General features: G+C 38.1%; 1 protein-coding gene across 1 annotated transcript in view; it reads right to left on the reverse strand.

Moving 5' to 3' along the window:
• LOC18793044 (endochitinase EP3) overlaps positions 5,675-21,939 on the reverse strand; it is a 60,000-nt gene continuing 43,735 nt past the window's right edge. Inside the window, exon 2 of the mRNA XM_020564587.1 lies at positions 5,675-6,201. Within this exon, the coding sequence (XP_020420176.1) occupies positions 5,795-6,201 (407 nt within the window). The 3' untranslated portion in view covers positions 5,675-5,794. The remainder of the gene's footprint in view (positions 6,202-21,939) is intronic.

The raw sequence follows: 21,939 nt of genomic DNA on the forward strand, positions 1-21,939 counted from the left end.
TCTCATCTTCCTTTCAGAATACTTTATCTTCTTGCGCTACTTGCGTGCCTTGCTCAAAGAATTGTGCTAGATATGCCCTGGTCTTGTTCCCCTAAAGGGTCGTGTTCAGATGTCCCTTCTCAACAATCTGGACGACGCTCTGGGACATATGGTTCATGGAGTTAGTCATTGCCTAAAAACCTTCTTTCATGGCTTTCTCGAATCGATCGAAAGGGTTTTCCGAGGAAGATTCTAGGGAATCCGTCTCCGTTATCCCCTTGTTTCTCTCGTTTGTGACTTAGGTGGAATCTGCCATGTAAACTTTCTTTCTAGTCTTACTCACCATACACGAAGGAAAGTCCCACCAGACGTGCCAAAAATATGTTGGTCTTTTTTTCTGTCAGGCGCTCCCTCTGCCGGACGTGGTGGTCGGCTTGCTCAGAGGAGCAGAGAGGTTGTTGGATCAACACCAATGCCCCAATTGATGTTTCTTGGCTTGTAGTGAAGACTCTTTCAGCGTCTGAACAAAATTGAAAGTTGAATCAGTGTTGACAGGATCGAGCGGGCTCGGATAGGACCCTGTCCCTCGACTCCTCTCGACTCTGATCCGTGGGGTTGCGTAGGCGTGCCACTATTGGATATGAGACCAGTCCAATAGACCTACTGTGGGAGAGTGTAGTGAGTTGATTTGGTGATGTTCACTCTTTTCTCTGGACTTCTGCTCAAGCCATTGTGCTCCAAGGGGGGTACTAGCCTGGATTAGTTTTTCTCTACGCCTAACCTAAGAGGACTTCAATAATCTTTCGTTCGCGTATGTCAGCTTGATAAGTATGAGAGGTACCTAATCAAGCAAGGGGAGAAACCAAGATCATGGTTACTAGTACCCTGTTTGGGCTTAACAACTTGATTTGAAATTCGTGAAACCCTTGGACTGGGCCAACAGTCAATTTGGGCCTAATGGTATAACTCAGGCCTAAATCAACTTCCTATCCTTTGGACCAATACAGCCCTATGCAGGCCCAGACCCATTCTTTGGGCCCAGGCCCTATGCAAAAGCACGAAATTAAATTTATCTACCGACACAATTTATAATGTATTTAAGCGATTAGATAACAAATGGTTAATGAAACAGTTAAAATGGATTCTGCAATCCCTTCATCTAATCTTGACTTTAATGAGAAGAAGAAAAAAAGGGTCCTTTTAACTAATCCATTTGACTAATCCAAACATAAATTACAAAACAAAGAAGGATTGGAGATTTCTCTATCCAGTTAGGCAATTACATGAATTCAAATTGATCATTTTAGAAGAAAATCATACCATGAAGATGGCAAAGCAACAAAAGATGAACGCAGGAGTTGTCGACTGGTTATCTGAAAATGAAGCAGGCTAGTTTGAAGAGATCTTGAGTTTATCAAGTATTTTTGAGACGTTGCGTCAAGTTTGGAGAGAGAGTCCCCTTCTTCTATGGCGGAAGCTCTTTATTTATAGGAAAGGAGAGAGCTTGCAATGATGGAGGCTGAGAAAGGATATCTGGCTTGTTGCCCAAAGTCAGTTGTTGGCTCGCTGATCTGAAATGGTTCATAGGAGGAATGATGGAACGTTTCTGATAAGAACTGATGGTCCTTTGTGATGATCCTCTGACTTGAACCCTTTGTACTCGAAGATCTGTTGGCAACTTGGTCCTTGTCTGTTTCTAGTGGCTTTCGTACAGCTTATTTCCTTGCTGGGCGAGAAGAGAGTCAAGTCGTCATTAATGGTGATAACCTCCTTTAGGCCCTCATTTGGGTTTATGCATAACGGTTACCTATCTTTTTAACTTTAGTGTGACTCAAAAGTCTAGGCTTCCTGTCTTGGGCCTTAGATTAACCTTTATTTATTTTGACAGCCCTTTTTAAAATATTCTTTTGAAAAGTAAACCAGTTTTGGTCTGTTTACCAAAACTGGATACAAACAATCCACTTGGACATACTTAACTGGTTCTCTTTTCTTCTCAAACTACAAAAAATAAATAATGACAAAAACTAAAATGTTAAAGCAATACAAACGATGGTTATTAATAAACCGGCCTATAGAAGCCGTCGTTTTATAAAAATACAAATGATGATTTTTCCAATTACAATCGTCGTAGTTTACAAAATTTTTTTTTTAAAAAAAAATTAAATCTTAAATTTAGTTTTTTACCTTCTTCTCAAATGCTAGGATTGGATCATTGATTATGTCTCTCATAAAACGCATCACGTAGTAGCCACACTCTACACTTGTTGGTTGTTAAGGAGTGCCTATGTGTGCGTTATAGATTTTGATTGCACTATTTCAAGACAAGAAAAGTGTTAATGGAAAATATTTAAGCCTATGAACACACATTACAATGTAGTAAATCAACTTACATATTCAATATATTTTTCAAGTCCTCGTCAACCATGCGATTTGGCAATGGATCCGTATAATATTCCATCTCCTTATCTGGTCTCACAATCACCAACACCCAATGAACCCTACACCAAATGAGGATATATGTTAAATATAGTTTAGAGGTGCTGCCTAATTACAAAGAAAATCTTGCTAATGGGACTAACCCTAGATTATAAGGCACTAAGAAAACTTCTTCCCCTTCTGCCTTTTCCAATCAGTCTGCTAGATGCCGTGATTTGTGAGATAACGATCTAGATTGAGTGCTAACTTGTGCAAGGTCGACAAGGCCAACAAGGTTTACCATATTTGCTATTTTTAAATAGTCAAATAGGTACCTAAATATATGAAATCAAATGAGTTTTTTTATTTTAAAGAAAGAGAATTGTAAAATGAAATTGGATTTTAATGTGTACCTCATACATATTGCAATCATTATGGCTCCGATCTCAACCATGGATGCAAGCTGAGTAGACATATAATTAGCAATAGGATACCTCGCCTTCTTCGCAGGTTCTAGTGAATATCTATCTGGCGGTTTCCCATGATTGCTCTTTGGTGGTAACTGATACACACTATTCTCAATAGATTCACAATTATTGTTACTATTAATCAAAGGTTCAGAACCTACCTCAGAATCATCAACCTGAGGAGAATTGAGATTGGGTACTAGAGAAGTAGTAGAGAGAGGGGCGATGCTTACTGGTTCAACTGTCGGAAGAGTGACGCTAATTAGTTCAACTGTCGGAAGGGTGGCACCGACTGGTTCAGTTGTTAGAAGGGCAATGCTGACTGGTTCAACTGCAGGAAGAGCGGTACTGGTTGGTATTGTACATGTCGGTTCTATGTTAGCTACTACATCACACATTGCTAGTCAATTAACCTCAATGTTATCCTGAAATATCTCCATGCACTTCAACACTACTTTCCCCTAGAAGAGGAGAAGGGGATATTGGGTGAGCAAAATACATCTTATGCTCAAAAAAAGTAACATCCATAGTAACATAAAATTGATTAGTAGGTAGATGAAAGCATCGATAACCCTTCTGATGAGGGTGATAACCAATAAAAACACACTTCACAACATAAGGATCCAATTTTGTGCGTTGGTGTTTTTGCAAGTGCACAAAAGCAACGCACCCAAAAACATGAGGTAGAAGAGTGAGATAAGAGGGAATAAAAACATAAGCCTCCAATTTAGCCAAGGGCGTCTTAAACTACAAGACACTGATAGGAACACGATTAAGAAGGCATACTGCAGAGGTGATCGCTTCTTCCCAGAACCATGGTGGCATGTGAGCACCAATAAGACTAGCACGAGTAATTTCAAGAATAAGTTGTCTATTCCTCCTTTCAGTGACACCATTCTGGTTGAGGTGTGTAGGGACAAGTAGTCTCATGAAGAATTCCATGTTCTTGAAAATAACTTCGTATGAGCTAATTATCATATTCACCACCATTATCAGAACGAAGCACCTCAAAGTAGCAGAAAACTGAGTTTTAATCATGTTGTGAAATATCTGAAAGCACTCAGAAACATCTCTTATTTTTCATCAAGTACAACCACGTCTTGCGGGTGCAATCATCTACGAAAATAACAAACCAACGGAATCCAGAAGTTGTAGTAACTGAAGCAGGACCCCAGACATCAGAATGTACCAAGGCAAAAGGCACAAATCTTTTAGTAGAACTAATAGGATAAGCTACACGATGACTTTTGGCCAAAATGCAAGTGTCACACTTAAAATCCGAAGGTTTACAACCCAAAAATAAAGAAGGAAACAAGTGATCTAAATAGCTAAATGAAGCATGACCCAAACAAAGATGCCATCACCACACTTGATCCTCAAATGCACTGTTCAAACCCCTGACAGATAGAGATTTGCTCGCACACATATCATCCACATAATATAGCTCTTAGTATCACGCCCAATAATCTCCCCACTACTGAGATCCTGAAGAAGACAAACTAGGATAGACCAATGCTAAACAATTTAATTGTTTTGTTATTTACGGAATAGATAACAAATTATTAGAGAGCGCAGGAACCAAAGTATGTTCCAATGTCAGAGAGGGAGTTAAATCAACACTTCCAGCACTAGTGACGGGAGAAGGCACCCCATTAGTATTAGCAACAGTAGAGAAAGTAGGAGAACGATGATGGTGAAGAAGAGACACATCAAACGTCATATGCTCAATAGCTCCAATATCAAGAATCCAACCATGATCGTTTTTAGAATCAATAGGAAGGAGAGCCATAAAGGTGAATTAAGTGCAGCAAATTGTGGCAAGGGTAGAAAAAATAGGGATGCAGGGTACGATAGCAGTAGCGGCAGAAGGGTAGAAAAAATAAGGCTGCAAGATACTGCAGCAGGATATAGCGGCAGCAGCACGGTACGGTGGCAGTGGCAAAGAGAAGACAATAGGTAAAAGGCAGCAAGATACGGCTGCAAGGCAAGATGCAGCGGTAAGGCAAGGTGGTAAGGGATCTAGAGCAAGGATAGTAGCGGGAGCAAGATCCTAGGATCACTACTTTGATACCAACTCAAATAGAATTTAGGGTTATGAATAATTCAGTATATTTCTATTCTTCTCACAAGGAGGTATTTATAGTGATACAAATACAAGCCTATCTAGGAAGTAATTACAATAAAGAAAAAGGAAACAAATACAATCTCGGTCAAACCGGTATTCCTATAATTACAATCAATTATAATAAAGATAATTGTATATAATTCCTATTGTGATTCAGTGATTCACGCCAACAGTCATCACCCTTCCCCTTCCTTTTTTAACTTAATCTCATAGGCATATGGACACTGCTGCTTTATTCAATTCAGAAAATGAACTCCTTGTCCTTGTACCTTGTCTCGAAAACCAATAAGTATCTCACATTTTTCAGCTTTAATAATGTTGACTTTTGAATGTGGTTGTCCTTGGTCAGCAAGTAAGCACCAAAATCCCCTTCTCATTTGTCACACTAGTCTTCACTTTACCAATATATAAGACATATTGGCCTATGTAGTAATGCGGTGACATAGCTTGTAAGATGGTTAAGCATATTCCTGACCTAATTATGTGCCGGAAGCAACTCGGAATGGCCATCGGAAGGTTGTGTGAAAAGTGTGACGGCAATTGTGTAATCTGCGATTCTTTGGTGCGCCTTGCACACTTGTTTGGGAGTGTGACGATTAATTGGCAATTTCACCGATGAAGTTTGGCTTAGCTCCCCTCAAGTCATGTTGTCGTTTTCAATTTTTTTGGGTTTGTAATACTGGTACGATTTTTTCTTTTTTCCTAGATGGAAAATCTCCTCGTATTTCATTAATGTTTTATATGGGGATACATTTGTCATTAAACTGAGATGAACGTTTCTAGCTCAGCGAGTAAACCGAGATGTCTCCTAGCAAGTGAGATTGTCCCCGGGAGCAATACCAAGTTGGTTACAATATTCAGTGAAATACTCAACACGTTTCTGAACAGTAGCAGGGTTTCCACCATCACATTCAAGGGCACCATTAATGGCTCGTATTGTTGCACCGAAACCTTCTCCGATGACCGGTCGGACGCTGTTCATCCAATACCACAACGCCGTCTTAAAGGAGATGACGGGGTCATTGGCAACGGTTTCAGGAGAGTTTAATCCATCGAAGCCAATGCTTTCTCCAGCTCGCCCGTAGTTGGGGTTCCATGATAGTTGGATTGGTCCACGCCCGTAGTAGCCCTTGTTTGGCTTGCATGGATATTGTGTGTTGCTCTCATCACAGTAGTCCTTTGAGGGTCCATCTATCTCTTCTATGTAGCAGAAATCTGCACAATCAAACATCATTTTTCCTTCAATTTTTGGGATTCCTTTGCTAACTGCGTTTTTGGGTATATGTAAAATAGCACAATTTAATCAACCTCATATTAATGGCTTAAATATCTATTTATAGAACAACCCTATTTGTATTATCTTAAGTTTTTAATTGGTCACATAGTGTTCAATCTCTCTAACAAAAATAAGACTCATCTACAAGGGATGTAACTTTGTAGTTTCTACTAGGGGTGACAATTAATGGAGCAAATCAGGCCGGGATACACCATTATTATCTCCATTTCTCGTAAAGTTTTTTTCCCTACCTCCATACCCATAATATTCAAATTGTGGATTCCTCACCCTCGTCGCCCCCATTAAAAAAAAAAAAAACCAATGAAAAAAATTGAAAATTTTGAACAAGAAAGAAAACAAAATATCTAATTTCTACTTCTATTATTGGAGAGAGAGTACCGTCAATTAACATGATAAAAATAAATTAGTAAAAAAGTTGATAGAGGTCCAAAAATTCAACCAATAATTGGGTCTAGTCCTCGAATTATTGTTTATTGATACAAATTCAAATTTTTAATGACTTTTATAGAGTTTAAAAGTCTTGAGGTATTCAATTGAGACTTTTAAAGAGTATTAAAAGTCTTGTGGTATTCAATTGTGACTTTTAAAAAGTATTTAAAAGTTTGGTAGTATTCAGTTATGACTTTTAAAAAGTATTTAAAAGTTTGGTGGTATCCAAAAAGTTAATGACTTTTAAAAAGCTTATTAAATGAATGACTTTTCCATACTTTTAAGGCTAATTGTTAAGAGCAAAAGTCTTGCCAATTTACTAGTGACTTTTATCAACTCTATGAAAGTATTTCAGAATTTGTCATCTCTATGAAAGTCACTCACTTAAAAAAAGTCTTTATAAGTATGAATTGGATACACCCTCCGTAGATTACATTCCATCTTTGACATGTTAATTCAAACTTTTGTATTTAACTGATTTGTGTTTAAATTTTTTTGTTCCTATTATATCCCTATTGCTAAAATGAGTAAGATGAGAATTTATATGCCATTATTTTTATTTTTGTTCACCCTATGGTAGAGGTATAGCATATACTCTTGTAGATAAATTATCCTATGGTGTAGGTATATTGTCATATTGCCTATTGTGTAGGTATATATTTGTTTGTTTTTTTATTTTTTTATTTTAGACAATGAATAATAGTATTTTATGTACATTTTTTAAAGGTAACATACAATTTTATTTGTCTATTTTTGTATCTGACTTATAGGTAGTCTTCTAATTTATGTTCCTAACTTATAGGTAGTATTCTAATTTATGTTCATGACTTATAGGTAACACGATTTATCACTAAGTTTTTTTCATTGCTAATAACACTATTTATTTGTATGTTAGGTACATAATTTAATGTGGGTACTTGCCTAATTGATTAGTATAATATGTGGACCTTTACTTCAATTGATTAATTTATATTTTACCCATATATTAGGTAAATATTATCAATGAAAGAATTCCAAATTTAAATTCTGAAATTTAATTACAAGTAAATAATTCAGTAAATTTAGATTTTCAATGTTTTCCTTACGTACCTAAAGGGGTAAAGTCAGCACAATAAAAAAAGTAATAAAAGTCAAAGGACCTACATCTAAAATCAAAAACGCGTGTGCTAAACTCAATAACAACTAATCGTTTTCGACCTAAATCTAAGAACCCCATAAATTAAACTCGCGTCTACGTGTTTGACCGTGGGCACTACTACAACAATCATAATAAACAACACTAAATATACAACGGCTTTAAAAGTTACATGTGGAAGTATAAAAATGATAACGTGTTGTAAAATAACTATAGTGGAGCCCACCTCAATAGGAGATGCTTGCCTATAAGTAAGGCATCTCCCCTACAATGAAGTTACACAGAAATCAGATTCAAGGAAGAGAGAAATTTCTCTCTCTCTCTCTCAATTCTCTCCTCAAATTTCTCTTTAGTTTATAACACGTTATCAGCACGATTATCTCTAAAATACCAGCTGAATTATCTGATTTTTCTTTTTGCTTCTGGTTTCAGATCTGGGAATCTCAATGAACAACATCAGCTTGCAAGGAACAGTCCCGAGGTGCTCGATCTGAGTACTGGACAGATCTCTCTTCTGTCGACACCAATGGCTTCTCTCACACAAGCTTCTACTGCTTTTTCAACCTCAAAATTCGGCCTGCTGCAAAAACCACTGTATGGTTTCCGCATCAGATTTGTGGCCCAATTCTCTGGTCAATTAATAAATAAATAAATAAATTCTTGATGCACACAGAGCAGACATCCGTATCCTCCTTCCCCTGCCTTCAACCTTTTTTTTGTGTCTGTCTTTGTTTGAGCTTCTCTTGGGCGCCAACTGGAAATCTTTGATTTCAGCACGCGACCAAGTCTCAATTCTCAGACCCTTCCCTACCCCCCATCATTCTTCCATGGCCCAGGCCTCATTCGACGCATTGTTCTTCATTCTTCGTCTTCTACATCAACACAATCCCAAACTTTCAATTTCGGCTCCGAAGATCCCCAGCCTTGGACGTCCTCTTAGATCGGATCGCCGGACTTGGACTGAATTTGACAAAACGGCAGTCGTTTCATGACTGGCTTCACGAACTATCTCCACCACGCCTGTTATAAAACTGGAGAATTTGGAGTGGAAATTGAGAGAGAGAGAGAGAGAGAAAGTAGAGAAACTGAGTTTCTTATTCTCATTTCTATGTATCTTGAACAATGAAGGGATGAACCCTTTTATCGGCAAAGCCTAGGGAACATGTGGGCTCCACAACTAATTATTTACAACACTCCCCCTTGGAGACCACAAATGATATGGAATATGCCTCGTTAAAAACCTTGCCAGTAAAAACCCAGTGGGACAAAAACTGGTCAAAGGTAAAAAGAGTACATAATCATGTGTAACATAAAATTCTGTGTATATTGACGCGCGTGCGACACTGCCTCGTTAAAACCTTGCCAGGAAAAACCCAGTGGGATAAAAACCCGGACGAAGGAAAAAGAGTACGGTGTTTGAAGATCTTTATTGATGGTGCGCTCCCCCTGATGCTTTGGCAAAATATCTTTAAGTCATACTGTTGATCAGCTTTCTGAATATCGTAGTTGACACTGCTTCTGTGAGTCAATCTTGAGCGACACTGCCTCGTTAAAACCTTACCAGGAAAAACCCAGTGGGATAAAAACCTGGATGAAGGAAAAAGAGTACAGTGTATGAAGGTCTTTATTAAAACCATGCTCCCCCTGATGAATATCTCCCCCTGAAAAATTTAGGACAAGCTTTTGTCCAGTAAGCGACCATAAAAATTTTCATAGTATACCCTAAACCCTTGAGCGACACTGCCTCGTTAAAACCTTACCAGGAAAAACCCAGTGGGATAAAAACCTGGATGAAGGAAAAAGAGTACAGTGTGGAGCTGAGCTCTATCTGGTCTAGTATACTTCCGAAAAACATTTAAGGACCAACGGATAATCCTCATAAAAATGCTTCAATACTTTCTTAGTATAAGCAATAATCTCGTTGGCACAATGCTCGATCCTTAAGTCGAGACATATATTTCGTGAATTCTGCAGAATCTTTAATGTGTTGCAATCACATCAATGTACTCACTGAGGTAATTTATGCATATTAATATTGAGTACAAATTTTGTGCTTCAAGCACATGTCCTTTAGGGACTTGCTTTATGCAATGATAATCCTCTCAACGGATTTTGTCTAAAAGGGATTAATTTTTATGACACATTATATAGCTTTATCCCAGCTATTCATATATCTTTAGGGAATCGCTTCTGGCGATATGCTCTGTGCATTTAATAACCCTTAAAGATAATATGTTGGTCTCCATAATTGTGTAATAAGGGGGGGGGACACAATTGAATCTGTAAATATGGAGAAAACCCAACATTCCTTGTTTCTGCCAGAAACAGTGTGTCATACAAAATAGGGATATTCCCTTGTATTCCGAACACCCAAGTATAAATTCAGTATTAACAAATTTTGGGGTTCGTACTGTGGGTTTGTTCTTTCACGTTCATTCTCATCTATAATGGAATTACCTCTTTGGCCAATGATATTGTCGACATTTAATAATTGAACGTGGTTCCAATCAACACAGCCTATTGATGATTTGAGTAGCTACTCCAAAATCAAAAATTGTCATTCATCAATTCATAATCTCACAATTCTCATGTGCATGCGCATGCATCAATTATAAGCATTTCTTTGCTTTTGGGTACCCAAGCCACTTCAGGGGGCTTTTATTATGTGAGAATGTGGATTATAACCTCCAATGGAGCGTTATTTTACAGTAGGGCGTGGATAATCTCTATTTAGAGAGTTGGAACATTTAGAACCCATATATCTGTCATGCTGCAGGCATGCCACAGATTAATATATACATGTCAATTAATTTCTGGGACTTTAACCCATATTATGGGACTTTAACCCATATAATTTGCTACGCATTAGGCGTGCATAATATCAATATTGACATGTTAAAGGATTGTCCTTTCGGGACTTCAATCCATATTATTTGCTACGCAACAGGCGTGCACCCATATATCTGTCATGCTGCAGGCATGCCACAGATTAATACATACATGTCAATTAATTTCTGGGACTTTAACCCATATTCTGGGACTTTAATCTGTGCAGTGTATTATCAATGTATCCAACTTACAATCTGTAAAATTTGCATTAATAATTCATGGATACATATATCTGTCATTCTTTTGGAACAGACTTATCTCCCCATTTGGTTACCTTTCAAGATAAAATATCAAATAAGTATATAAGCATAAAATAACACAAGTATTGCTTACGTCCTTAGGTGGGAGAAACTTTTCTCAAGTATCATTCAAGCTTGTATCGGCCCAGTAAATGTAGCGCTTGATGATCTAGTTATATCCTGCAATAGTAAAATCACAACTCTTTTCTCTGTCAAAAACAAATAACTCTCAGAGTTAGGATCACTGCATGGATTCATTCTTCAGATGTTCATTCTAAAGAAATAAAATCTCTTATGAACAGAGAGTTATAAAAAGAAAGAAAAGATACAAAGATTGTGATATTGATTGCAAGGTAAGGTAAGCAATCAAGGAAGGAAGCTGGTGGAAGCAGACAATAAGCTCTCATATCCCCTAGTTTAGAAGGACCTCAGGAGATTAGAGCATAAGGCCGCCTCTACAATTCCCTGATCTTGCAGAAACATGATCAGGGATAGTCTTGCTTCCTGAATGGATGATCAGAGATAGTCTTGCTTCTCGGGCACATTAAGTGCTCACTGATAAGAAAAACAAGTAAATATCGCATAACTAGATATGGAGTAAACTGGATGTCTTCTGCAAAGAAAATTTCATTAGTAACACATTTATACACAAATATAATGAATAGGTAGAACCGGTGAATTTCAAATTAACCATAGGAAAATTGCGAGATTCCCGGGATGCTTTTGAAAAAGTAGCTTCGTGAAATCCGTAAAGCAAGATCGGCTTTGAAAATAATGCTTGAAAACGCCGAAAGTGCCGACAGGCATTATTAGAGGCCACGTGAAGTTTTGGACTCTAGGAAAGAAAAGGAGAAATATGGGGATCCGAGAAGATATTGGGATCCTGAAAAACAGTAGCCATATTTCCTCTTATAGATATTGCCTTTGCAAACCTTGATTGGAGCAACTGCGTTTCAACCTTAACTTCCTTCATTTTCTGAAACTTTAGTTTTCCTGAGCCTTTCTTCGAAACTTTCTTTAAAATGGCTTCCTCTTCTTCCTGCCCAAATTATTTCAATTTAAATGATGCTCCCACAACAACCAGTGACGCCGAAGTTTGGCGTCCATCCTTTGTATCCAAAAATCGTCATCTCACAGTTAATGATTCTGTGATGATGAATGATGCTACTGCTGTCACAGTAGCTAGGAATTTCATTACTCCAATGGATGAAATGTTGTTGACAGGGAGATCAGAGGAAGAGGCTATTAATGACTCAATGGCTTTCAGCATTCAGAGTGCTGTTTCTGTTTCTAACATGGCAGATCGTTTGCGTGCCAGAGCAAACGAGGTTGAGAGGTTAGCTACTGAAAATTCGTCTCTCCAAAGAATGCTTCATGAGTCTCAACAGGAGGTTGAGAAACTTAAAGGAGAGAATAATGCCTTGTTGAAACTGGTGAGTTCATACTCTGTTGATACACTGAGAAGGCTAGACATGCTGCAGGTCTCCAATGAAAGAATTTTGGGAGACCACGAGAAGCTCATGGCTAAGCTTAAGAGGCGCCGTACTCATCCTTCAGAGGCTTCCAGAACATAATGTAATTGTATAGATTTTACAGGGCCTGCACCTTCATTGCAGGTGGAAAAATCTATCTGTTGTATGTTCCTGTAATAATAATTGCGCACATTCTTAAACTTGCACTTGTGGTTTTTACGTCTTTTCAAAATGACGGTTTTGAACCTTGTGCCTTATAGGTTCAAATAACCACATCGATTCTCCAAATTTCATATTTCAACGCATGGTAGCCCGGAACTTGTGACCTGGGCGCAAACTCAGAATTTATTTGCCCTTTTCAAATGGACATGTTTACAACTTTCTGTACATATTTCGGGACTTGAAGTCCTTACATAATTGTCCATATTTTGAGGAACTTCTGGCATCTCATTTAATTGCTCATCCATGAGTTTAAGGAACTGCAGGTTCCCTTTTGTATATAGTGACGGTTCACCCAAAATGGTTAATATTTATGCATACGTCACTATTCATGTGAATAGTATTATTCATATCCAGTACTATTCATGTGTACAGTACATCTGTCAGTACAGTTATCATCCATGTGTATGGCACTATTAACCAATACGGTACTGTTTCATCATTAAGGAACCCAGGTCCTTATTCACATGTCAGGGATCAAGGACTCTTAAGTCCGATCACATGTCTATAAATATAGTACAGGAGAGACTGCCAGCTCTCATATTAATATCATCATCAAGGATCTTCAAGTCCTGATGTAATTGTATGACGAGGATCAAGGATCTTCTTGTTCTGATCTGTATACTGTAAAAACTCATCATACAGCACAATTAATCCATAAAATAAATTACTGGTAAGTAAATTACTGGTATGGACGATAAACCCGCACCATACTTTAAATAAATATTGCCTTACATATACTTACAGCATCAATAATTGATATACATCCATAATCCACCTATATAAATGTATATATATATTATTTTTATTTGGACTTAAACAGAAACAGGCATTTTCTATAGCTGTAAGTATAATTGTACCTGCCTACGCTGAAGATTCCTTTCATTGTTGCAGGATGGTGGGCATTCAGTTTAAATAAAGCTAACACACACATTTCAAATATTAATTGAATTTCAAATTAGCAGTTTACTTACATGCCCATCCATGACGTAAAAAGCAGAGACGAGTGATTGTCTTTCGACAATGACATGATATCACAGTAGTGGGGATAACGCTATGATATTGGCCGATCGGCTTTGCTGTATCCCTGCACACCTTTAATAATGATATAATATTAAAATAATATAATTATGTACCTGCACTATAGACCTGCATCTTAATATTCAATAATAAAGAATAATCATGAAATAATTGAAAAGATGAGAGGAAGCTTATCCTTTCGGTGGGTTTGCTTGACTGAGCTCATTGGCTCCACCTCCCACCTCCATTATTGGCTTTTAAGAATAATAATGAAATAATTGAAAAGATGAAAGGAAGCTTATCCTTTCTGTCTGTTCTCTTCTGACCAATTTTGCAATCAAAGCCCAAGCAAAGCGACACATTCCCCTCTGCCTTTTATTTTGCTTGGTCTTTTGGCGTGGCCTCCATGTGAGATTGCAAGCAATAGTAATAATATTAATAATTATCATAATTTAGTGGTTCACGCATGCGCACTTAAAACTTTTTCTTTAAGCAAGTGCGCTGGGTGGGAAGCTGTCGCCCGAACAATGAGTTACGCTGCTGCTCTGGCACCTCCACTCTGTGCCTTACTATTCTCCCAAAATACGCACCTCCATTATTCTTCTCTTTCTCTGCCAGTTAAATTTGCTCTTATCTGTTACACATTATTATGTACTCTTTTTCCCAAAATAAACATGGGTAGTCCTTGAAAACCATGGACTCTCTCGGGAGGTTCATCCGGATTGACTGGTGCATGCTCGAATGGACCGTCACGTGTTATAAACTAAAGAGAAATTTGAGGAGAGAATTGAGAGAGAGAGAGAGAAATTTCTCTCTTCCTTGAATCTGATTTCTGTGTAACTTCATTGTAGGGGAGATGCCTTACTTATAGGCAAGCATCTCCTATTGAGGTGGGCTCCACTATAGTTATTTTACAACACTCCCCCTTGGAGACCACAAATGATACAGAATATGTCTCGTTAAAAACCTTGCCAGTAAAAACCCAGGGGGACAAAAACTGGTCAAAGGGAAAAAGAGTACATAATAATGTGTAACATAAAATTCTATATATATTGATGCGCGTGCGACACTGCCTCGTTAAAACCTTGCCAGGAAAAACCCAGTGGGATAAAAATCCGGACGAAGGAAAAAGAGTACGGTGTTTGAAGATCTTTATTGATGGTGCGCTCCCCCTGATGCTTGGCAAAATATCTTTAAGTCATACTGTTGATCAGCTTTCTGAATATCGTAGTTGGCACTGCTTCTGTGAGTCAATCTTGAGTGACACTGCCTCGTTAAAACCTTACCAGGAAAAACTCAGTGGGATAAAAACCTGGATGAAGGAAAAAGAGTACAGTGTATGAAGGTCTTTATCAAAACCATGCTCCCCTTGATGAATATCTCCCCCTGAAAAATTTAGGACTAGCTTTTGTCCAGTAAGCGACCATAAAAATTTTCATAGTATACCCTAAACCCTTGAGCTGCACTGCCTCGTTAAAACCTTACCAGGAAAAACCCAATGGGATAAAAACCTGGATGAAGGAAAAAGAGTACAGTGTGAGCTGAGCTCTATCTGGTCTAGTATACTTCTGGAAAATCATTAAAGTGTCCAACGGATAATCCTCATAAAAATGCTTCAATACTTTCTTAGTATAAGCAAGAATCTCGTTGGTATAATGCTCGATCGAGACAAATATTTCATGAATTCTGCAGAATCTTTAATGTGTTGCAATCACATCAATGTACTCACTGAGGTAATTTATGCATATTAATATTGAGTACAAATTTTGTGCTTCAAGCACATGTCCTTTAGGGACTTGCTTTATGCAATATCAATCCTCTCAACGGATTTTGTCTAAAAGGGATTAAGCTTTATGGCACATTATATAGCTTTAACCCAGCTATTTATACATCTTTAGGGAATCGCTTCTGGCAATATGCTCTGTGCATTTAATAACCCTTAAAGATAATATGTTGGTCTCCGTAATTGTGTAATAAGGGGGGGCACAATTGAATCTGTAAATATGGAGAAAACCCAACATTCCTTGTTTCTGCTAGAAACAATGTGTCATACAAAGTAGGTATATTCCCTTTTATTCCGAACACCCAAGTATAACTTTCAATATTAACAAATTTTGGGGTTCGTATTGTGGGTTTGTTCTTTCACGTTCATTCTCATCTATAATGGAATTACCTCGTTCCATTTTGGCCAATGATATTGTCGACATTTAATAATTGAACGTGGTTCCAATCAACACAGCCCATTGATGATTTGAGTAGCTACTCCAAAACCAAAAATTGTCATTCATCAATTCATGATCCCACCATTCTCATGTGCATGCGCATGCATCAATTATAAGCATTGCTTTGCTTTTGGGTACCCAAGCCACTTCATGGGGCTTTTATTATGTGAGAATGTGGATTATAACCTCCAATGAAGCGTTATTTTACGTAGGGCGTGGAAAATCTCCATTTAGGGAGTTGGAACATTTAGAACCCATATATCTGTCATGCTGCAGACATGCCACAGATTAATACATACATGTCAATTAATTTCTGGGACTTTAACCCATATTATGGGACTTTAACCCATATAATTTGCTACGCATTAGGCGTGCATAATATCAATATTGACATGTCAACGGATTGTCCTTTCGGGACTTCAATCCATATTATTTGCTACGCAACAGGCGTGCACCCATATATCTGTCATGCTGCAGGTATGCCACAGATTAATACATACATGTCAATTAATTTCTGGGACTTTAACCCATATTATGGGACTTTAACCCATATAATTTGCTGCGCATTAGGCGTGCATAATATCAATATTGACATGTTTAAAGGATTGTCCTTTCGGGACTTCAATCCATATTATTTGCTACGCAACAGGCGTGTATAATATTAATATTGACATGTTAAAGGATTGTCCATTCGGGACTTCAATCCATATCATTTGCTACGCAACAGGCGCGCATCATATTGATCACTGCTATACCCATATTCTGTTCTTATGGGACTTTAATCTGTGGCAGTGTATTATCAATGTATCCAACTTGCAATCTGTAAAATTTGCATTTAATAATTCATGGATACATACAAGCCATTCTTTTGGAACGGACTTATCTTCCCATTTGGTTACCTTTCAAGATAAAACATCAAACAAGTATATAGGTATAAAATAGCACAAATATTGCTTACATCCTTAGGTGTGAGAAACTTTTCTCAAGTATCATTCAAGCTTGTATCCGCCCAGTAAATGTAACGCTTGATGATCTAGTTATATCTTGCAAGAGTAAAATCACAACTCTTTTCTCTGTCAAAAATAAATAATCCTCAGAGAGTTACAGAAAGAGAAAAAAATGCAAAAATAAAAGGTAAGCAATCAGGGAAGGAAGCTGGTGGGAGCAAACAACAAACTCTCATTTCTCCTAGTCTAGAAGGACCTTAGGAGATTAGAGCATAAGGTCGCCTTCACAGTTCCCGGATGTGGCGGAAACGTGATCAGGGATAGTCTCGCTTCCTGAGTGGATGATCAGAGATAGTCTTGCTTCTTAGGCATATTAAGTGCTCACTGACAAGAAAAACAAGTAGATATCGCATCACTGCGTGCTTACTGATAAGAAAACAAGTAGATATCGCATAACTAGGTATGGAGAAAATTGGATGTCTTCTACAAAGAAAATTTCGTTAGTAACACATTTATACACAAATACAATGAATAGGTAGAACCGGTGAATTTCAAATTAATCATAGAAAATTGCGAGATTCTCGGGATACTTTTGAAAAAGTAACTCCGTGAAATCCGCAAAGCAAGATCGGCTTTTGATGAAAATAATACTTTGAAAACGCCGAAAGTGCCGACAAACATTAAATGGAGGCCACGTGAAGTTTTGGAATCTGGGAAAGAAAATATGGGGATCCGAAAAGATATTGGGATTCTGAAAAAATTGTAGCCATATTTCCTCCTATAGATATTGTTTTTGCAAAACTTGATTGGAGCAACTGCGTTTCAACTTGCTCCTTTCCTGTTATAATAATTGCGCACATTCTTAAAATTTGCACCTGTGGTTTTTACGTCTTTTCAAAATGACGGTTTGGAACCTTGTGCCTTATAGGTTCAAATAACCACATCGACTCTCCCAAATTTCATATTTCAACATTTGGGAGCCCGGAACTTTTGGCATGGGCTAAACACAAACTCAGAATTTATTTGCCCTTTTCAAAATGGACATGAAATATGAATTGAGTAAAAGCCACGCTAATATCTCATATATTTGGGTTCATGAGCTTCCGGCCCAGATATAACAAAATATGTGGGGAGCCTCAATTCATCATTCTCTTATGCCAAAGAGATATGTGGCGTACCACAATTTGCAATAATACCTCAAGGGTTGTCCATTTAATTGTTGGAACTTCAGGTTCTCAACACTGTTAGATTTTGAACTTCAGGCCAAAATCACATATTCTCAGGGTATGGACATTCAATCCCCTTAGATTTTGAACTTCAGGCCGAAATCACATATTCTCATGGTATGGACATTTAATCCCCTTAGATTTTGAACTTCGGGCCAAAATCACATATTCTCATGGTATGGACATTTTTACAATTTTCTTGTACATATTTCTGGACTTCAAGCCCTTACATAATTGTTCATATTTTGAGGAACTTCTGGCATCTCATTTAATTGCTCATCCATGAGTTTAAGGAACTGCGGGTTCCAGTACATTTGCCAGTACAGTTATCATCCATGTGTACGGCATTATGAACCAATACGGTACTGTTACATCATTAAGGAACTCCAGGTCCTTATTTACATGTCAGGGATCAAGGACCCTCAAGTCCGATCACATGTTTACAAATACAGTACCGGAAAGACTGCCAGCTCTCATATTAACATCATCATCAAGGATCTGCCAGTCCTGATGTAATTGTATGATGAGGATCAAGGAACTTCTGGTCCTGATCTGCTTACTGTAAAAACTCATCATACAGCACATTTAATCCATATAATAAATTGCTGGTAAATAAATTACTGGTATGGGCGATAAACCCGCACCATACATTTAAATAAAAGTAAAGGCGTGGACGATAAACCCGCACCACCCTTTTAAATAAATGTAACTGTGCGGTAATTTAAATTCATAAATTAAACGTGCGTGTATGGGCACTAATTCTGCTCCATACAATAAAATTAAAGGCGTGGGCGATAAACCCGCACCACCCTTTTAAATAAGTACTGTCGTATGGGTAATAATCCTACACCATACAGTAAATAAAATAAATGTGCGGTAAAGTAAATTTTCAGTAAATTAAACGTGCTTGTATGGGCACTAATTCTGCACCATACATTTAAATAAAAATGTTGTTTAATTTACTTTAAGCTAATACAAATAGCTGAAGTGTTGTTTAAATTTCAATCCAATAAAAGTGGTAATGCTGCCTTCTTTATTAAGTCCGAATTAGATTAAATTCCTTAATGTACTATTTGTATTAGCTGAAGTGTTGTTTAAATAAAAGTGGTAATGTTGTCTTCTTTATATATTCCAACTCATTCCTGAAAAACGATATGAATTATCCTGGAATGTATCCACATTGTCTCATCTCGATCCTCATACTGCTCAATGCGAAAACGGAGTGAGAAGGATCATTCACCTCCAAAGTATTGCAAATCAGATGCCAGATGCATTTAATGATGCAGCACAGGTGACGAAATCTCATATCCCAGCTGCAAATGCACCCGCACGGATTGATGTCCATAATGGACAAAGTAATGTGCCAGCAAATGGTTCATCTGCTGCACGCCTAAAACGTGGCAGACCACTAGGCTCAAAGAATTCAGTTCCTCGAAAGAGGAAGTTGATGGACAAAATGAATCCACATGAAATAAATAGAGAGCCCACAATTCATAATTCAAATGCCCCCAAAGAGGGACAGGTACTTCTTGACAAGGAAAAAGTCATTGGTGAAACAAGTGCCCCTGGAGTGGCAACCGTACCTGAAAGTCAAGAAATCTCCATAAATTATACGTCCACTAATGAATTGTGGAGTAGAAATGAGATGATCATCGATGATATATTTGCATTCTCAGTGGCTGCTGAAATCATAAAAGATGATGATATTGAACCACGCTCTATTAATGAATGTACACAGAGGCAAGATTGGCCCAAGTGGAAGGATGCAATCCAGGCAGAATTAAATTCTTTGGAAAAGAGGAATGTTTTTGGACATATTAGTCCAACTCCACCCAATGTAAACCCTGTAGGTTACAAGTGGGTATTTACAAGAAAGCGCAATGAGAAAAATGAGATCTCAAGGTATAAAGCGCGACTCGTTGCGCAAGGTTTTTCACAAAGGCCTGGAATTGATTATGTGGAAACGTACTCTCCAGTAATGGACACAATTACATTCCGTTACCTAATAAGTTTGGCGGTTTCAGAAAAACTTGAAATGAGACTCATGGATGTTATTACCGCATATTTGTATGGAGAATTGGATACAGATATATACATGAAAGTTCCAGAAGGATTCAGGTTGCCTGAAGCAGCCAGAAACACACCACGGGGCATGTTCTCAGTTAAATTGAGAAGATCATTATATGGGCTAAAACAATCTGGACGAATGTGGTACAATCGTCTCAGTCAGTATTTACTGAAGGAAGGATACATAAATGATCCTGTTTGCCCATGTGTGTTTATTAAGAAATCAAAGTCTGGATTTGCGATAGTGGCAGTATATGTCGACGACATGAATCTAATTGGAACTTCTGCAGAGCTTCAAAAGACTGTTGATTATCTCAAACGTGAGTTTGAGATGAAGGATCTTGGAAAGACAAAATATTGTCTTGGCTTGCAGATTGAGCACAGTGCTAATGGAATTTTGGTGCATCAATCAACTTATACTGAGAAAGTATTGAAACGGTTTGGCATGGATAAAGCCCATCCACTTAGCACTCCAATGGTCGTTCGATCGCTTGACACTAAGAAAGACCCATATCGTCCAAAAGGGAATGATGAAATGGTCCTTGGTCCAGAAGTACCATATCTTAGTGCAATAGGTGCTTTATTGTACCTCGCACAATGTACCAGACCAGACATATCATTCTCAGTAAATCTGTTAGCAAGGTACAGTTCTGCTCCAACAAGGCGACACTGGACCGGCATCAAACATGTTCTACGATACCTTCGTGGGACAACAGACATGGGGTTATTCTATTCCAGTGAATCGACCAACGCCCAGAGTATTATTGGTTATGCTGATGCAGGATATCTCTCTGATCCACATCAAGGACGATCACAGACTGGGTATGTATTTACATGTGGAGGAACTGCGATCTCATGGCGTTCAACAAAACAAACATTAGTGGCCACATCTTCCAATCACTCGGAAATACTTGCCCTCCATGAAGCCAGTCGTGAATGCGTTTGGTTAAGATCGGTAATCCATCACATCCGAAGCACATGTGCCCTACCCTCAACAACAGATACTCCAACAATTCTGAATGAGGACAATGCCGCTTGTATTGCTCAGATTACAGGAGGATATATCAAGGGTGACAGGACCAAACACATATCACCAAAGTTTTTCTATACACATGAGCTCCAGAAGAGTCAAGAAATCAAAGTCAGACAAATCCGCTCAAGTGATAACCTGGCAGATCTCTTCACTAAATCATTGCCGAAATATACATTCCAAAAGTTAGTACATGGCATCGGATTACGACAACTCTGCAAGCAATCAAGTTGGAGCATGCAAAATCAGGGGGAGCATTCAAGAGTCCTCTAACATAGGACATATGCACGTTGTACTCTTTTTCCTTCGCTTAGAGCTGCACGTAAAGTAGATGAGACACAGCATTTAACGAGGTTCGGCTATGCCTACGTCCTCGGAGAGCAGCAGCAGTAACTTTTCCATTATGTAAAAGGATAGAGCTACAAGTTTAGTGTTTACAATATATGTGGCTCACTGAATTTTCTCTCTAGGAGAATTTCTCTCTGCTCTCTCTTTCCTCTTTCTTCCTTCTCTTCCTTTCTCCTTTTTTCTTCTCCTTCTTCTTTCCGTTTCTCTTCTTATTTATAGGCTGAAATAATCACTATTCATCACTATTCATCACTGTTCACCCGTGACAGACAAACTCTATCAAAGCCGCCAAATGAACAGTAATGAACAGTAATGAACAGTAATGAACAGTATGTGTGGGCTCCATTTCAAGACTTTTATAACACTCCCCCTTGGAGACCACATGACCCTAGATTGGTTGCCTCATGAAAACC

The sequence above is a fragment of the Prunus persica genome, chromosome G1, assembly GCF_000346465.2.
Source record: "Prunus persica cultivar Lovell chromosome G1, Prunus_persica_NCBIv2, whole genome shotgun sequence".
Lineage (NCBI taxonomy): Eukaryota > Viridiplantae > Streptophyta > Magnoliopsida > Rosales > Rosaceae > Prunus > Prunus persica.